At 36.6% G+C, this 19,109-nt stretch overlaps 1 protein-coding gene across 8 annotated transcripts in view; it reads left to right on the top strand.

Annotated features, from left to right (window-relative positions):
- TDRD15 (tudor domain containing 15) overlaps positions 1-19,109 on the top strand; it is a 105,466-nt gene that overhangs the window by 13,452 nt on the left and 72,905 nt on the right. For 4 of the 8 annotated variants that reach the window (XM_054701335.1, XM_054701334.1, XM_054701333.1 and 1 more), the window contains exons 5-6: positions 484-593; positions 13,603-13,676. In XM_054701335.1, coding sequence (XP_054557310.1) covers positions 484-542 — 59 coding nt within the window. In that variant the 3' untranslated portion in view covers positions 543-593; positions 13,603-13,676. Of the gene's footprint in view, positions 1-483; positions 594-1,611; positions 1,936-13,602; positions 15,407-19,109 lie in introns of those variants that run through there. The other 4 variants (XM_037528449.2, XM_037528451.2, XM_054701336.1 and 1 more) reach the window with 2 other exon arrangements.

Raw genomic sequence — 19,109 nt, 5'->3', positions numbered from 1 at the left:
CATTCCCTGAGGACTATTGGTTATCCTTAAAGAATGACTGTATTTGTTTTGAATGTATTTGGTGAAAAATAGTAGCTTAAAAAGTTTCTGGTGCTGCTGTGCAAGAAACTGAAATATTTAAGACCGTGTATACACATGTGCAGTGTTATATTAGGTTAATGGTTAAATTTCTATTTTGAAGATAGGAATTATGATTTAAGGGACAATTATAGTTCTAAATAAAGCTAGGTATTTTTTCCAGAGTGGGCATATACTACTAACTGATTAAGAGAAGAATATTTTAGTTATGTAATTATGTAATACTGAGGTATACCTTGTTTATGCCTGATTTTGTAACTTTTTTACCTTTATATTGTAGCTTTTAGGAATTAAGTAAAAAAGAAGTTTTGCTTATAGAAGGAATTAAAAAAAAATAACTCTCAATGTAACCCATAATGCTTGCAAACTGGATACAACATAGTTGTTTTTTTCCTTGCTTTTCAGTAGGGGCAGATGAAAGTTCAGATCGTTTATGCATCAGCTTGGCAACAAATGATCCCTAGGATGCCAAATAATCACTCTTGTTGTAGACGCTGTGATCTGTAATAGAAGTGGTAAGCATGGGCCAACTTTTAACATTAACACACTTTAAAGGATGTCATGTCATTCAGCCTGTTTTTCCGAGAGACACTGATTAGAATGTTGTAGAAATTTTATGTGACTGACAATTGCGATTTGATTTCAATAGGAAAAGTAGGTATGCCCCTAAAGTATCTTGAAAATATTTTATATGATAAACTTATTTGCATGTGGTTTCACACTCAATAGATGATCTCATCTTTACCAGTGGCTGTCTTGCATATTTCAGTTGCCTTTCTCACCTAAAGCCTTTTTAAATTAATGTTTTGTAGAGTCGTAATTGCATCCATGGATAATATAGAGTTAATGCTCTATATGCATGTTCCTTGGACAATACAGATGTTTATAGGATTGATACTTATTAAAAGGCTATCCAGGAGAACTCAAACTTCATCCTATGATTTTTTTCTCTCTTTAGTGCCTACCATGGTATTTTTCTTTATTTGATAGTTGGATATATTGGTTTTATATTTTGGTTGCATATTAGTTATGGATATTTGTGACATTCAGGAATGCTGATCTTTAGTGGGGTGGGGCTATAGATAATTTGTCAGTGCCTCTGCTTCTGAATTGGAATATATTTTGGAAGTAAACATTTATTGAGCAAATATAGAGTACTGTTTCGGTGCAGAGTTAGATCCATAAAATTGTACAAGTGTGTAAGAGTCAGTATAAGTCATATAGTTTTGAGAACTAGAGATTTGGTTATTTAAAGACTATTTGGGAAAACTTAGAAATATCGTAAGCTAGGAGAATAATAAATATATCATTCATACATGCACATTGTATGTGTTGCTGTTATCAGTTTTTTGAGTATAGGAAGTGATTTCCAGAAATACTGTTATTTAGTATACTGAAGTTAAAATTTATTCAAGGCATGGAAACTCTCTCTCTCTATATATATATTTTACATTATAAGCTAATCTCCAGTCAATTTACATTTTTGTAATCTAAATTTGAGTACTTTTGTCCTTTCCCCTGAAACCTCACCAGATCTTGAAGATTGTTTCCTACAATTTAGAAGAATTCTCCCATTGGAAAAAGGAATAACTGTACATAATTTCTGTGATTTAGATTTGGGTTTGTTTTTTTTGTTTGTTTTATTTTGGTGTCTTCGAATGATTTGGTTAGTTGAAAAAAAGAAATGACTGAATGCTAGAGTAAGAATTTTTTTTCAGCTCCAATTTAATAACTAAGGACAACTTTTAAACTTTTCAGAGTTCTTTTAACTTCACTTAGGTGTATAATGTTTTGTGTGGAAGAGACTAGAAATAGACAAACTTTACAAATTTAGCATTTAAAATATTAGATACTGTAAAAAAATGACATTTTTATAAGTTAATTCCTAATTTTTTTCCCTATTTGGGCAGATGTCTAATGCAGAAAGTATTTGATAATATGAATAAAATTAGATTTTGTTCTTTTAAGATAAATAGCACTGTTTTTCTTTTCCTTTTCTTTTGAAGATAGATATAAAGAGATTATATATAGTTTCTGCTGTACATTACCTGTTTTATTATGCTATGAATTACAACATGGAGAATTTATGGTAAGATATTTTCAAGTGAAAACAAAACTAGCAGAACATATTCATTTTAGGATTTATTTTTCAGGATTAGATTTTGTAAGGTAGAGGTGATAACAGTAGATGTTAGAGTAATGCTTTTTTCTACTCTAAATCACTTAAATTAACTTATGGGAGTAGAATCTGTTATTTTATGAATATTGATAACAGATTATTAATTTTTGGAAGCATTAGAATATTTCTTATATGAAAATATTTCAAAGTTTAGCATTATCTTAAATTTTCATTTCTTTTTTATTAAGTTGAAGAATGATATTTTAAAACTTAAGTAAAATGTTTTACAAATGTGGGGAAAGCATGATAGAAAAACAACTGGGAATATTGATACTTGGCAGCCCTCCTGCTTCTCTGTGACTATGCGGGTGCTGTTTTCACAAACCATTCTCGTCCCAAAGCAGTGGCAGCAGTGCTCTGCCCACCTGTGTCTGTGCAGTGCAGGTTTTTTTCTTTCTCCTTTTACTGATAAACTTGTCCTTTTAATATGTAAAAATAAAGATTATTGATATTTGTTTTTTAAGCATATTACAATTATGTATTTTCAAGACTGTATTGATATGAAATAATAACACTCAGATTCCAAACTGTTATATAAATATAAAGATAAATTAGTCATTCATATATTCCTCACGTGATCACTTTGATTCAGAATTCTATAATGAGATGCATGAGTCGGTTAAATTTAGTGTCTGATTTTTTTCAAAAATTTTCATTTGTGTGTATTAGCTTAGAACTTCTGTGTGAGGAATATTAGACTCTAATATCCATTAAATCATGTGTTTTATTTTTGTTGAATTTAGTTTATGTACATCCGAGGGAAATTTGTATATTTAATGTTTTGAGTTAAGTTTTCTACAATAAAATATTTTACATATACTCCCCTGAAATCCAAATTTGTGTTTGTTATAAAAGGGTAATATAGTGTTAAATCAGTTATACACGTTCATATTTTGATCATATATTGAATTCTCTTTACATTTTTCCTTGACCAAAGATAGCTCTTGATCACTAAGATTTTTCTCTTCCGTTTAATAGTACTGTATCATTTTATTCTCAAAACAGAGTTCTTCCTTATTATTCATTGTTTCACTAATAAAGGAGTCTTGGATATTTATTTATTTATTTATTTAAATTTTTTTTTGTGTGGGACCCTTGCCGGCAACCGGGGACCGAACTGGTGCTGCAGAGGCTGCGGGCAGCCTCGCAACCCAGCGCTCAACCACTGCGCCACCAGGGGAGGCCCCGAGTCTTGGATATTTAAAGATTATAAATTTCTTTAATCTTTTAATTTGGTCTGTAATTTGAAAATAATTACCTCATGTTTTTAGAAATCTCCAGCATTTTATTTTCTATTTTTGACTTTAGAGTAATTTTTCTTAGAATGGATATTATAACCTAAGTGTATTTAAGATTATAATTGTTTTTTCCCTTTGGCAATGATATATTAACATCTTAGAATGTGAACTGGTGAATTCATTTACTTAGTTTTCTCATAATGTCCTATTAATCAAAATGATCAGTTACTGACTAAAGCTACTATTATCATGTTTTCCATAGCATAATATTTCTGTCTTTATATCCTTGAACATATCTGTGTTTCTGAATATCTTCTTACTACCAAATCATCCTCCTTTACAATCTTGTCATAGTCTCTTATATGGTGTATTAGTCATTAAAGTTTTAGAAGCCACTTTACCAGATGTGGAAGATATAAAAGTCGTGGGTGAGTCATAAAATTCTCGTTCTTGAGATAATTCCATTACAGTGTTGGAAACACTCATTATAATAAAGTGCTATGTATAAAGGCATATAATAGGGGTTTGAGTGTGCCTGACTTTTGGGATTGAGGAACCACTTGAAAAGACTTACAAAATATGATCTATAAACCTTATTCTTTTTTTTAATTTAAATTTTATTTTTATATTCCCCATATAATTACAACCCCCTTATTTTGACCCCAATCCCTCCTTCCCCCCCCCCCATAGAGTGTCTCTGGTTCATAGTTGTTTGTTGATTTTGATATTTTCTTTCTTATAGTTACCTTATTCTTGAAAGACATGTGGTATAGTTTACCAGGGGACTTGGGCAAACACACATGGAGGAAATTTCAGAAAAAGCATTATAGACACGCAAAGTTGACTCATTGTATGAACACAGGCTTTAAAAGAAAAATATTCATTATTTGTAAATCAGTTTTCAATACATATGCAATTACAATTTGAGAATTTTTTTCTCAGTATTTGATGGTTTTGTTTTACTGTTTTTTGACATCCCCTTTTGATGCTGAGAAATCTGCTTTCTGATTAGTGGTTATCTCTTTTTTTATGTGTTCTTTTCTTTCTGGTCCTTTACACCTTCACTTATATTTGGTGTTATAACGTAGTACACCCCTTATTAATATTAATCATTACTTACATTTATCCTGCTTATGACTCTTTGGCATTCCTGAATTTAAATATTGGTGCCTTTTTTCAATTCTCGAAAATTCTCAGCCATTATACCTTTGAATGTGGATTCTTGTCAATGGGTATTTTTCTTTCTTTGCCACTGATTTGACATATGTCAGTTCTTATTGTTCAGTAACTCTTAATATATCTTCCATATGTTAGCTTCTTTGGATTACTTATGGATAGCATTTTTAAATCTCTCTTCTAAAAAAATTTTTTTTTCCGGTAAACTCTGGCTCTGGTACTTGTTTACTTCTGTGGAATAACACTTTCTGTGGTTTCTGGCTTCTCTGGGTTTCTTTTAGTTTCAGCTGCGTGTTTAAAAATATTTTTTTCAGGGCCTTCCCAGTGGCGCAGCAGGTTGAGCACAGCACTGTGAAGCTGTCCGCAGCCTTTGCAGTGCGGGTTCGATCTCAGCCGGCCAGGGAGAAACCCACATGGTGCAGTAGACCTCTCCTGTCGCGCCCGCTGCTCCCCTAAGCAGTGTATTTTGGTCATTCTGCCTGTTCTGCTCCCCGCTCTGTCTCTGGTAAATCCTCTCACCCTCCCGTGCTTCTGGCCTATACCCCAGCTCTTGTATAAAAATAAACAAATCTTTTAAAATAAATAAATAAACTATCTTAAAAATATATTTCACATTTTATAAGCATTTTATATAGGACATATCTGGGGTGTATTTCTGGAATCTGCCTTCCATATTGCTGGAAATGGAAATTCAGGTAGATTTTATTTATAAATGAAGAGCCTTTCATCTACAGAGGAGTGAGCATTTTATATTTCCCTATTTTGTCTTGCAAAAAGAAAATGTGAAGATATGATTAAAAAATTTTCAGTAGGGAGGGAGACTTTCTGAATTATCTGAGTGGGCCCAGAGTAATCATGAACGGTGGCGCAGCGGTTGAGCGCTGGGTTGCGAAGCTGCCCGCAGCCTCTGCAGCGCCAGTGCAATCCCAGGCTGCTCCCCGGCCACTGGTGGAAGGTCCTGCATGGCACGCAGACCTCTCCTGCTGCCCGCTGCTTCCCTCAGCAGTGTACTTCTTCGGTCCTTCTGCCTGTTCTGCTCCCCGCTCTGGCTCTGGTGAATTCTCTCACCCTCCCGCGCTTCTGACTGTACCCAGTGCTTGTATAAATTTAAATAAATAAATAAATAAATAAATAAAGCACAAATGTTAAAAAAAAAAGAAAAAATTGGAGAAAAATGAAAAATGTGGAAAATGGAGTGTTTATATTCATTGATTAATGTAATTTTGGTAAATGAAAAAGGCATCCCATGTTATAGGTCAGTAAATTCAACATTGCTAAAACGGCAGAATTCCCTGAAGTAATCTAAAATTTCAGTGCAATTATGAACAAAATTCCAGCTATTTCTCGGAAATTGACAAATTGATCCTAAAATTCATATGTAAATGAATTGCCAAACAATGTGGAAAAAGGAATGAAGTTGGTAGACTTCAAACTTACCACAAAGTTACAGCAGTGATGCATGTTGTGTTGTCATAAGACTAAACATGTAGGTTATGGTCTATAGAATATAGGTCTAAGATAGAATTGGACCTAGAAATAAACTGTTACATTTATGATTAACTGATTTTTGACTGGAGCACCAAGGTTTTCAGTGGATGAAAAATATTCCTTTGCAGAAATGGTTCTGGGACAAGCTGGGTATTCACACACACACTCAAATTTGACTCCTTGCCTTGCACCCTACATAAACATACTGACATGAAAACTAAAACACCATTAGAGAAAACACAGGTGTAAATTTTTGAGAACTTGTATGAGACAGTAGTTTCTTAGATGGATGTCAACAGCACAAGTAACAAAATAGAAAATGCGTAACTGGAATTTCAAAACTTTTGTGTCAAATAACATCAATAAAGTGAAAAGCCAACTCATAGGGTGAGGAAATATATTTGCAAACCATATATTGGATGGAAGACTTGTATCCAGAATAGCTGAAGAACTCTTATGTAAAGCATTTCTCCAAGAGAGATCTGTAGTAAAAATCTACAGAAATGCAAGTTAAAACCACAATAAATTGAAGAATCCACAGGAAAATGAGTATCTTCATGCAGCAGGATTTTATCCAGTAATAGAAATGGAATATTGATGCAGGCTATGAAGCTCGAAAACATTGTTAAGGGAAAGAAACCTGTCAAAAAAGGTCACATTTGTGATTACATTTATTTGAAATGTCCAGATTAGGCAAATTCTTGGAGACACAGAAAGTAATTTAGTGATTGTCAAGACCTGAGGGGAATAAGAGACAGGAAGCAACTACAAATGTTTATGATCTTTGTCTTTGGGGTGATGGAAATATTCTGAAGTGGTGAGAGTGGTTGAACAGCTCTGAAAAAACCACTAAATCCTACACTTTTTTTTTTTTTTTTTTTTTTTTAAATATTAAATTTTATTTTTATATTCCCCCATACAATTGCAAACGCCCCATTCTGACCTCAATCCTTCCCTCCGCCCCCACCCCCCAAAAAGTGTCTCTGGTTCATAGTTTTTTGTTGATTTTGATTTTCACTTTCTTATATTCATTTTCCTGGTCCCTTATTTAAGTTTTCTAGATTCCTGCTATGAGTGAGACCATCCGGTATTTTTCTTTTTCTTTTTGGCTTATTTCGCTGAGCATGATCCCTTCCAGTGCCATCCATGTTGCTGCAAATTGCATGTGTTTATCTTTTTTGAATGCTGAGTAATATTCCATGGTATATATGTACCACATCTTCTTGATCCAGTCATCTATTTTTGGGCATTTGGGCTGTTTCCAAAGCTTAGCTATTGTAAACAGTGCTGCTATAAACATAGGAGTGCAGGTGCTCTTTGGAATTGATGTTTCTGTGTCCTTTGGGTAAATACCTAGGAGTGGAATTAAATCCTACACTTTTAACAGGTGAATTTATGACATATATCTGTAAGGTTGCTTCAGTATTGTGTATGAAGCTTATGTATAGCTTACGAATTCAATAAGCTACTCTTTGAGAGCATTTCAAGAAGATAAGTGAAATGTGAAAAATTCTGATTATCAGGCAGGGATTACAAAATGAAAGGGATATCTTAAACTTCAAGGTAAAAACAAACCACTAGAAAGGTACATTGCTTTGGTAGTATTTCTAGCCCAGAGTACTCAATGGATGTCATTGACATTTTTTATTTTATTTTATTTAATAGCAGTAACGTTGGTTTTCAAACTTGTTTGTGACTAGCAGAATAGGCTCTCTCTGCCTTAGCTGTTCTTACCACACTACCCTGCACCCACCACTAGTCCCTTGTGCTCCCTCCCCACTTGGTTCTTGCACTGCCCTCTCCCCCTCTGGTGTCCTTGCTTCTGCAGTCAGATTCATGGAGTTTGTTACTAGTTTGACTTTACCTGACCCTTTGTTTGGTTTCTCAGTATCCCACATGTAGATGACACCACCCACTATTGGCCTTTTTCTTTCTGACTTACTTTGCTAAGCATAATCCTTTCCACTTCCTTCTATGTTTTCACAAATGACAAGAGTATTTCTTTTTCTACAGCTGGGCAGTATTCCATTGTGTTCATCTACCACATCTTCCTGATCCACTCCAACCCCCAAATCCCAGCTACCATAAGCAGCTTTGAACTTATGTTTTCTGAATCTTTAATTCAGGAAAACTATTCTGTGGTTGGCCTACACTGCACCTTGGTCCAGATTTCCCTGGGGTGAGAAGCAAGATGAATATAGGGATTTTTTGTGTCTCACCTTTCTTAAGGATTACAGCGCATCATGGGTTGCAGTTCAGGGCTTGTGAACAGTTTTTTAATATTCTTTCTAGGTTTTGTGTCCATTGTTTCTAATAACAGGGTGAGTCTAATGCTATCTCATAGCCTAGGCCAGAATTCTTTCCCTAGTTGTTGTTTTTTTAAAATAATTTTTAATATTGGACATGGAAACACTTGACAGTAAAATAGACACTTGCATTACATGTCCTCTGGTCTTTCATTTAATATCCTCTGGTCTTTCATTTACTACCCATTCTATTTCCTCCTATAAACTGAATCAAGTACCCCAGCCAATACAGTAACCTTCTCTTACCTATTAGTTTAGGGGCATGAGGAACAGGGAGTGACCAGGTGGTGGTCTGAGCTTCCAGTTCAAGAGAACCTTGTTGTGACTCCGTGGTGAAAGCTTTGTGTCTTTGGGAATTTCGACCTTTAGACCAGCAGAACATTGAGTTTTGGGAGTGGGAAGCATAACATTGTCTTGCGTGGGTGGTTTTCCTCAGCTACTAAAGGAAAATTCATAAATTGGGCTATAATACTGCTGCCATCCACTTTTGGGTCATTTTACTATTTCTTGTAAACTGTCTCTAAGTGAAATCAGAAATTTTTCTTCAATCATTGATCAGAGAATATCCCTCCCCCTTTTAAGAACTACAATTAAAAAAATTAAGGTAACACAGGTTTACAACACTGTATATGAACAAGATCCCACCTCTTTGGGTGGTCACACCACACAATGCTCCACTGTAGTCCACGTGCCCCCCTCTTTCCTTTCCATGCTCCCCGCCTTTCCTCTGATTATCTTAGTTTTATAGTGACTGTGCAGGTGTGTGGTGAGAGAGGGAATAGCATGCAACACAAATGGTCAGTAGATGTCATGGATGACAGGTGATTTGCCTGCACAGTGTCCATGCCTCTGGGGCCTCGTTAAGTCTCAGCACTGTCACCACGATGGCCCGGCCAGGGATCTGACCCACATGGCGCAGCAGACCTCTTCTGTACAATGAGTCTGTGTGATGGTTGCTGCTGTGCCGGTCATGCTGTGCTTAATGAACCAGACACCCACTTTGTACTGGGCAGCTCAGGGTGCAGCAGGAACTTGGTGACCTGCAGTCAGGTGGTCTGGGTGTTTCCCTCTCATGCACAGACATCTGATAAGTGAATAGCCTCACCCCCCTTTGAGGAAGACTAGGAGGAGTACTTTCTGTAGAAACATTTGCCAGCAGAGCAAGAGCCCTTTCTCAAGGGTACCCGCTGTCACCATCAGTGAGATTTTGGGCTCATTCAGTTCTGGGACCTCGATGAGGGCAGTGACTCTTGCAGTGATGTGGGCAGGGCTTCACCTCAGGCTTAGGGTTTGTTCCCATAGAAAGGAAAACCTCAGGAGACTTCCTCCAGTTCCGTTCTAGGAGTATCATGATCAGTCACTGCCACAGATTTATATGTGTCAAGTCATTTTAATTGGTGCCCTCCTCTGCCATTATATTGGTGGCATATGCCTTGTGGTTAAGTGACTCTTCTTGGTTGCTGTCACTCTGAGATTCCGTCATTCTCGATAATTATAGTGAGTCTGTAACAAGGGCAGCATATTTCACCATCATCCTTGGCATGCTGGTAATTATCACGACAGAGCTTTACCAATGTATTTCTCAAATCATAGATGAAGGGAATGTTTTCTCAATCCTTGTGGGACACCTAGGGAGTCAGAAAGCAAACCACATAATAAATGCATTTCTACTCCTATCTGCCATGTGTGGGGGTTTCTTCTGTATCAGGGGCTTTCAAAATTTTGCATGTATCACATCTGATACACTGTGAGTTCCCCTGAGAGTTTCTGATTTAGTAGCTGTGGAGTAGGCTTGAGAGTTTTCCCTAGGTGATCTTGGTGCTGTTAGTCTGGGGACCACCCTTTGAGAACCATGGTTCTGTATTAACCAAGGGAATTCTGGCCATCTTGATTTTAATGTAGGATGACTCTGTCTGCATTTTACTCAGCCAGCTGAGTGAGCTGTTAGAGCCACTCTCAGCTTCTTGAGCAATTACAGGGTCAGATAATGCTGAAAAGACTCCTACACTCATGCCATGTTTTAATAAAGGTAAAGGATATGGCGTGGCAGGAGAAAGAGCACAAGTTAAAGTCCAAGGTGTTTCAGGCCTCCCTGGTGACGTAGGGGTTAAGTCTTAGCACTGTCACCACGATGGCCCGGCCAGGCATGCGCAGCAGACCTCTCCTGTCTTGCCCTCCGCTCCCCTCAGCAATGTATTTCAGCCGATCTGCCTGTTCTGCTCCCCACTCTGATGAATCTTCACACCCCCTGCACCTCTGGCCTACACCCCAGTTCTATGCATAAATAAATAAAAATAAATCTTTAAAAAAATCCCAAAGTGTTTCTTTTAGTCTCCTAGAATGTGCTTCGTGTTTTGATTGTGAACCATCACAGTTCGTGTGCCATCCTCTGACTTGGGAGCTGTATCTCATTTGTGAAGGCACCTCACTGCTCTGTGGTGATTTTTTTTTTATAGATCTTTGCTTTGTTTCAGTGACAACTATTTTTCCTTAAGGTTTTTCTTGTCCTTTGTGCTGCTGGTTTTGCTCTCAGTATTTCATGTTAAGTACTGTTGGTGAAGGGACTAAAACAGTAATTGGAACTTTTCCATTATTGGACTGAAGGATGATTTGACTGAAGTGTTTATTCTGTTGACTTCTCTTTGGTTTGTTTCCCCTGCTGACATTGCTATCAGTCCACGCTTGGTGGATATAAACCAGATTACCATTCTGGGAGCTAAATTAGGAAGCTCGTACTATTCAGTTGTAAGTATAAAAATCTAAGTGTAGGGGTCTCACTTTGCCGCCAAATCTTCAGCACATTTTATTAACCCCTGCCCCCCGTCGTGCTCAGCACCAACCTGATTAGGAGGCTGTCTTACTTCCTGTATAATTCCGTGGAGTAGTAGCTCCCAAAGTTTTGGTCCCAATTTCCCTTTGCAATATTAAAAATTATTAGGGATCCCAAGTTGTTTTTCTTTCTGTGAACTATACCAAAATTCACTGTGGTAGAAAATAAAACTGAAGACTTAAATGTTAATTCATTATAAAATAACATGTTTTAGAAATTTAATTTTTAATTTCTAATTAATTTTATGAGAATAATATTTCTAAACCAAAAAAGAGAGAAGAATTACGTTTTTTTTAAGTTTTTGTAAATCATTTAAATGTTGACTTAGAAGCTTCATTTACTTCCTCCATAAAAATAAAACCCACAGGGCCTCCCTGGTGGCGCAGCGGTTGAGCGCTGGGTTGCGAAGCTGCCCACAGCCTCTGAAGCACTGGTTTGATCCCTGGCCGCTGGCAAGGGTCCCACAGGGCGCGCAGACCTCTCCTGCCGCCCGCTGCTCCCCTTAGCAGTGTGCTTCGGTCCTTCTGCCTGCTCTGCTCTCCCCTCTGACTCTGGTGAATTCTCTCACCTTCCTGCGCTTTTGACTGTACCCAGTGCTTGTATAAATAAATAAATATATCTTAAAAAAAAAAAAACCACAAAAAGGCAATGTTCTTGAAAATGCTATTTCAGGTTCTGATGACCGACTCCTCTTCCTCCACCAAGATTCTGTTTTCAAAACAGTAGAGCTGAAGTTATTACCTTCCTTGGAGAGGGAGAGGCAGAGGGAAGGGAAAGGTACAGTAGGGTGGGGGCCGGCTCCTACTAAGAATGGGACAGAGTGTTTCCCTACAGTGTTTCCTAGATTAGATGGTTGGAATAATCATCAATGGTGTTTGTCGTTTCCATTGTTGATTTTTTTTATCCTTTTGATCCATCCATCCATCCATTCATCCATCCATTCATCCATCCATCCATCCATCCATCACCTCTCCACCTGTCTACCTGCCTTCTATTTATTTTTCACATTCTTTAATAGGATTTTGAGAGGCAGTAAACATAAAAATGTCCCAGCCATTATTTCTTTCCTCCATAGTTATGCATTTGACAATAGCACTTTGGTCTCCTTTACTACTCCTTTTTTTTTTTTTTAAGATTTATTTATTCATGCATATAAGAACCGGGGTACAGGCCAGATGTGGGGGGGAGGGGCAGGTTGGTGAGAGGATTCACCAGAGACAGAGCAGGGGACAGAACAGGCAGACTGACTGAAATACACTGCTGAGGGGAGCAGTGAGGGAGACAGGAAAGGTCCGCTGCACCATGTGGGTATCTCGCCTGCTGCCAGGATTGAACCCACGCTGCAGAGGCTGCTTTCAGCTTCACAGCATTGCGCTCAACTGCCTGCGCCACCAGAGAGGCCTTACTATTCATTTCTTGATAAATGGATATGAAGGATTTTATTATCCAAAATGACCACAATGCTATTTCCTGGCCCCATTCTGTTTTTTTTTTTTCCCTGAAATTTTAATAATTTGTCAGTTATTTACGCATCTGTATCACTTTGGGGGTATATTTTTACAGAGTACAGAGAAGCGAGGCTGTGTGACTTGTGAGCTTGAGTCATGCAAGGCTGCATCCCTCTAACTTGCTCACTGAAATACTGTGCTGAGTTGCCATGTGGGACGTCCATTACCATGAGGTTGCCTTGCTGTGAGGGAATTGAGGTCACACAGGAGCCTATGTTGAGGCACTTTTTTCAGAGTTCCAGGCCGTCATCATTTGAGTCTTCATAGCAAAGACCCAGTCACTGTGGAGCAGAGACAAACCAACCCTGCTGTGTCTTGTCAGAATTTCTGCTTCAGAATCTGTGAATGTAATATGTTTATCACTAGGTTTTAGAGTCAGTTGTCTGGTAGTCATAATGCTGAAAGAGATTTTTGTAACATAGATGAGAGGCTGCTGTAGCTTTTGGACCAAGCAGTGGGCAGAAACTGGAAGGGTTTGAAGAGAGGAAACTTGATGGGTCTCAAGGAGCATAGTAGCGAAAGCTTTGAGGAAGCTGAGGAAGATGATGTTAGAAACTGGAGGAAAGGAGACCAGAGACCTTTGTAATGTGAAGTAAAGGAAATTTGGCAAAATGTTCCTGTCATACTATGGAAAATTGATGATGTACTGCAGAAGGTGAAGAATCAGACTAGAGATTTACTGGGATTAATTGCTGTATCCTTTTTTCATTTTGAATTAGAGTACTTACACAAGTTATCTGTACTTGTGCACAGTTGCATGTTGGATGTGTGGGAGCTAACGTGCCTCTCTGTTTCATAGGTCTTCAGATCAAGAGGAACTGTACCTGAGGACCCTCTCCCAGAGAGCCTGCTCTACTCTTGGACTTGATTTAGGTGATGAAGTCTGAGACTGTCGTGATGCCATAATAGATTGAGACTTTGGAGTCTTGGGAGAGGGGTGGTGTGTTCTGCTTATGGCAATGACATGGATTGTTGTGGCCAGAGAGTGGACTGTGTTACATTGTATTAGACAAAGATTGTTGTGGTGGTATATTTTCTGCCCACATGCTCTTATACAATGTGATTTTGCCCTTTGCCATCCACAGGTAGAGTATGATTTCCCTTCTCTTGCACCTGGGCAGCCTTATAACTGCTTTGACTGAAGCACAAGGCAGAATTGGTACCATGTGACTTCAGAAGGCTGTGTCATGAAAAATGAACTCTTCACCTTATTTTGTGAAACACTTGCCCCTCACTGTTGTCCTGGCTTTTTCCATCATGCAAGAAACTCAGCTACCACATGGAGCCTGAGGAGACCCGTGGTTGGGGTGGGGGGTGGGTAGAAGTCTCCTGTCAGCAGTTCCAGACCCAGTCTTTGAGCCTTGCTCAGGCCGTGGGCACTGTGCAGACAAGCCAGCTCCACAGGCCCATCATGTCAGCCTCTAAGATGCGGCCTCTGTGAATTTAACAGCATAGTTTAAGCTTTACGTTAGACTTTGAGGTAGTAACTGGTACACTGAATTACCTTAAAAACCACATAAGAATTATTTAATGTTTAAGTGGATAGTAAGGGTAAAGGAGTTTGATAATGAGTAAAGTGTGAGTTTAGTGAAAAAGTGTATGATACATTTAAACTACCTGGTGACTTGATTATTCATTTATTCAGTTTTGGGACACTAAGTTGCACGGTTATATCTGAGTTGTAGATAGTTAACTTTACAACTGTATATTAGTTTGTACTAGCTTATTTGCAAATGATTTATAAACATTTGCATTTTGTTCTCAGTTCAAAAATAAATATGATTCTCTCCATTTGTCTCTATAGTTTACACATAAGATGAGTGTACACTGATTTACTGAATATTAAAATTGGTCATTTTTTCAGAGAATACAATTCATTACCTTTTTTTTTCTTTTTTTAAAGACTTTTACTTTTTTTTTAAATTAATTTATTTATTTATACTAGCACTGGGTACGGTCAGAAGCGCGGGAGGGTGAGAGAATTCACCAGAGCCAGAGCAGGGAACAGAACAGGCAGACTGACGAAGTACACTGCTGAGGGGAGCAGCGGGTGGCAGGAGAGGTCTGTGTGCCATGTGGGACCCTCGTCGGTGGCCAGGGATCCAACTGGCGCTGCAGAGGCTGCGGGCAGCTTCACAACCCAGCGCTCAACCGCTGCGCCACCAGGGAGGCCCTATAATTCATTATCTTAAAAATAGTTAGAAAACGTTATAGATGATTTAGGAAATAGGGAATTACATATCAGTGTTAACCCTTATATTATTAAGGGTTGTTGTCTGCCTTTAAGGAACTTCATTCTTGGTAATTTATACATATAAATTAAATGCTTTTATGAGGTAAAGATTGTAGATAAAAGAGCAAAATTTTTCTAGCAGTTAAGAAAACTATTTCTGTACTTTATTGCAGGGTTTTACTGACATCTAGTGGCATTCAGTCTTATGTGGTTTCAATTCCTTTTAAATTTGTTTCTATTCATCTTTCCATGGCTGTCTTCTTGTAATTTTTAGACAAAGATATTTCAGATGCATAAAGGGTAGATTTTTTTTGGATTTATGATATTATATATACCTCATATAAATTATATATGAATAAAATATGATCCTGTCATTCATTCTTGAGTGTAGTTTTTCCCTGTTTTTCCTCATTTGATTGACTCCCCTTCCTTCCTGCCTTCCATTCATATAATTCTTCCACCTGTGTCCTCAGTAGGTCATAGCAGCCTAGATTTTCTGCTATGCCTGTCATTCAATGCATGAGTGATTTTAGTATAATTGTGTTAGTATATAAATGCAATGTGTACATTTGTTGCTATGCTTTGGAAAAGTAAGATCATGTGCATTTTTCTGCATTTTACTTTTCTCACTTAGCATAGATCTTAGAAATGAAGATAAATAACATAGTTCTATTTATTATTTTATGTCTATGTGTAATTTTTAAAAGTTGGAGTGTATTTTGATTTTGTTTTCAGCAATTTCTATTGATAACCATTTTATCTTTGCAGTTCTTGCCACCTTGATTATAGCTGCCATATACTTATGGGATAACTTTCTTTCTCTGAGACAGCTTTTAAGCAGTGATGCTGCTGGGGAAAAGAATGTATTTTTAATTTTTATAGATGTTACCATATTGCTTTTAAAACAACTGACATATCAATAAGCAACTTATAAGTATATCTTTCCCTGCACCATTAGCATATTTGATCACATGTTAAATTAACATTGTTGCCATAGGCTGGGTGTAAAGTGACTTACTATTTTAAATTGAATTTCCTGATTCCTAAAGAATTTTAACAACTTTTTAGGTGTTGATTCTGAAATTGTTCTGTGAATTTTCTTTTTTGCTGCTTGGAGTTACACGTGTACACAACAGCAGGTAGCTTCTCTCTACTGCTAACATGGTACCTTGTTTTATTTAGGTATTGGCTTTTGGTTGGAAGTGCTGTAAGGAATGCTCTTGTCTGGGCCTCTCTCTGAATCTCATTTTGCATTCTGCTGTCAGCAATCATTCAGATATTGAGAAATTGAAATACTTTGTCATCCGGTATTATGCAAGTGAATCTTTTTTTAATTTTTATTTTCTTGCATCATTGTTCATTTCCATACAATATTTGATTTATTCTATGAATTTTCTAATTTTAACTCTTGCACTTTGTGTATTATAAGATGTGAACCCTTGTTTTATCATCCAACTTAGATTATTTTGTAAGAAAAAAAGATATTATGACAGAGTTTTACTTCTTCATATAATTAACCTTGCCTGTAGGTAGCTTTTGAGCCTCTGATTTCCCCATATGTAACTAAGACAGTCTCCCCCAGATGTAGATTGCATTCCAGGCTCCTTTTTTTTTGATTTTACATAGTTTTTATTGTTTGAGTTTTACATTTAAGTTTTGATCCATCTGGAATTTATTATTAATTTTTAAAGATTTATTTTTTATTTATGCATATAAGAACTGGGGCGTAGGCCAGAGGTACCTGGGGTGAGAGGATTCCCCAAAGACAGAGTGGAGAGCACGACAAGTGGATCTGCTGAATTACACTGCTGAGGGGAGCAGCAGGTGAGACAGGAGAGGTCTGCTGTACCATGTGGGTAGCTCCCTGGCCAGGGATTGAACTGCTGCTCCAGTGGCCACTGATAGCTTGCTTATTAGCACTGACTTTAACCCCTGCACCATCAGGGAGGCCCCCTGGAATTTAATTATTTTAATAAACTTTAAAAAAATGAAAGGGTAACATATATATATACACACACACTATATATATGTGTATATATATAGTACATATATATACTTCAGTACTCAATCATTACTCAAAGTGAACATACCTGTGTAATCGGAACAGTTTCTTTCCCTTCTTTATTAGCCTACATCCCTCCAAACTAGATGCCATGGTGCTATCTATAATAATTATTTCCCTGCTTCTTTTACATAGTTTTGCCTCTTAAACTGGATCTCTAAACACTGTAGTTCAGTTGGGTGTTTCTTGACCTTAGTATAAATAAATTCATGTAATACATAATTTTTTTTATATCCATCATATTTTGCTTACCCTTTTTGTTTGTGAGTTTTCTCCACTTTGTGGTGTGCAGCAGTCCAGTCATCCTCCTGGCTGTGTGGGAGTCCATTGTGTGGATATTTGGCTCCTTATCTGTTCCACTGTAGGTGGATGTTTGGGTTGTTTTCTTTTTATGGCTACATGGAGTACTGGTGCTGCCAACACTCTTGCGGGTTACTATTGATTCTTTATTAAGACATTTCAGTTGGTATGTATGTTAGAGGGAAACTGATAGGCCATCGTCCAGCTTCAGGATGTCATTATTGCTTAAAACATTTTCTGAGGTTTTTCTACAGTTTGTAGTTCTACCATATTTAGTTACAGTTGGTCTATATTTTTACCAGCTCTTAACATTGTCTCCTTTATTTTTTTATCTTAGTCATTCTGATGAGTAGGTAGTGATATCTTACTGTGGTTTGGGTTTGCATTTCTCTGATAACTCATGAAACTGAACCAATTTTCTTATGCTTATTGATCTCTTAGTTGTACAATGAATTGCTCCTTCCTGGCAACTCTTCTATGAGATACATTTTCTTATTGATTGTTTCTTATTGTTCTTTAAGATTGTCTTAAATTTTCCTCAATTTTGCATTTCCATAAGCATTTTAAAGTTAGTTTTTAATTTTCTATAAAAATATGCTCTTAGAACTTTCACTGACGTTTCACCGAATCTGTGTGTAGGACATTTAAAAAACTGTATATTTATAATATTGAGTCTTCTAGTCCATGAATATGATGTTACTATGTTTAGTTAGGTTCTTTAAAATTCTTTTAAAAATACTTTATAATTTTTGATTGAACAATCTTGTGCATCTTTAATTAGATGTATTTATAGGTATTTGTATTTAAGATACTGTTATTAATAGTATAACTTTAAAAATTTTATTTTTAATTATTTTACTTTTTCTATATTGATCTTATATTTATTGATATTGCTTAAATTTTATGAATATATGTAATAAATTCTGGAAATTGAATTTCTTCTGTTTTCATTCTCATCTAAACTTTTTGCTTGCCTTAATAAATTCAATTTTTGCATAGAATTCATACACAGTAGATTTGTATGGAATGTATTTGTGGAACAGAAACAGTGATGGTGAGCATCTTCATGTATTTCCTAATCTTAGAAAATATTTAATATTTCACCACTTAGTATGAGACAAAAGTGGTTTTTAGATAGTCTTTGATAGAGCATGGTAGTTTCTTTTTATTTCTAAGAATTTTTAGTGTGAATGGGTGTTGAATTTTATCACATTGTTCCTACTGATATGATTGTATGATCTTTTTCCCTCTTGTGGTTTATTTCATTGTTTTATTTATCAAAGTTAAATCAACCTTACATTCGTGGACTAAACTCTGCTACATCTTGAGGCATCAAAATTCTCTGGATTTAATTTGCTAAATTTCAGATTTTTATGACCATGAAATAATTAGATTTTCCTATACTTTCTCTTAATAACCTTAGGCATTTTGCTGTAAAGATTAGATTGTTCTCATAAATTGAATTGGAAAATACTTTATTTCTGTTCTCTGAAAGACTATGTGTACTGTTTGTGTTAGATCATCTTTACATGTTTGGAAGAGTTTATCAGTGAAGCCATATGGGCCTGAAGATCTCTTTGTAGAAAGATTATTAAATATAGAGATTATCGAGATTCTAGTTTTTAAAATATGGGATTACTCAGATTTTGCATAGCTTGTGTCAAATTTGATAAACTGTCCAATTTTTGCAGGTTTTCAGATTTATTGGCAT

The sequence above is a fragment of the Talpa occidentalis genome, unplaced genomic scaffold (assembly GCF_014898055.3).
Source record: "Talpa occidentalis isolate TD23 unplaced genomic scaffold, MPIMG_talOcc4v2.1 talOcc4.5, whole genome shotgun sequence".
Classification (NCBI taxonomy): Eukaryota; Metazoa; Chordata; class Mammalia; order Eulipotyphla; family Talpidae; genus Talpa; species Talpa occidentalis.
Note: the sequence above shows the minus strand (reverse complement) of the source record. Positions and strands in the feature narration are given on the sequence as shown.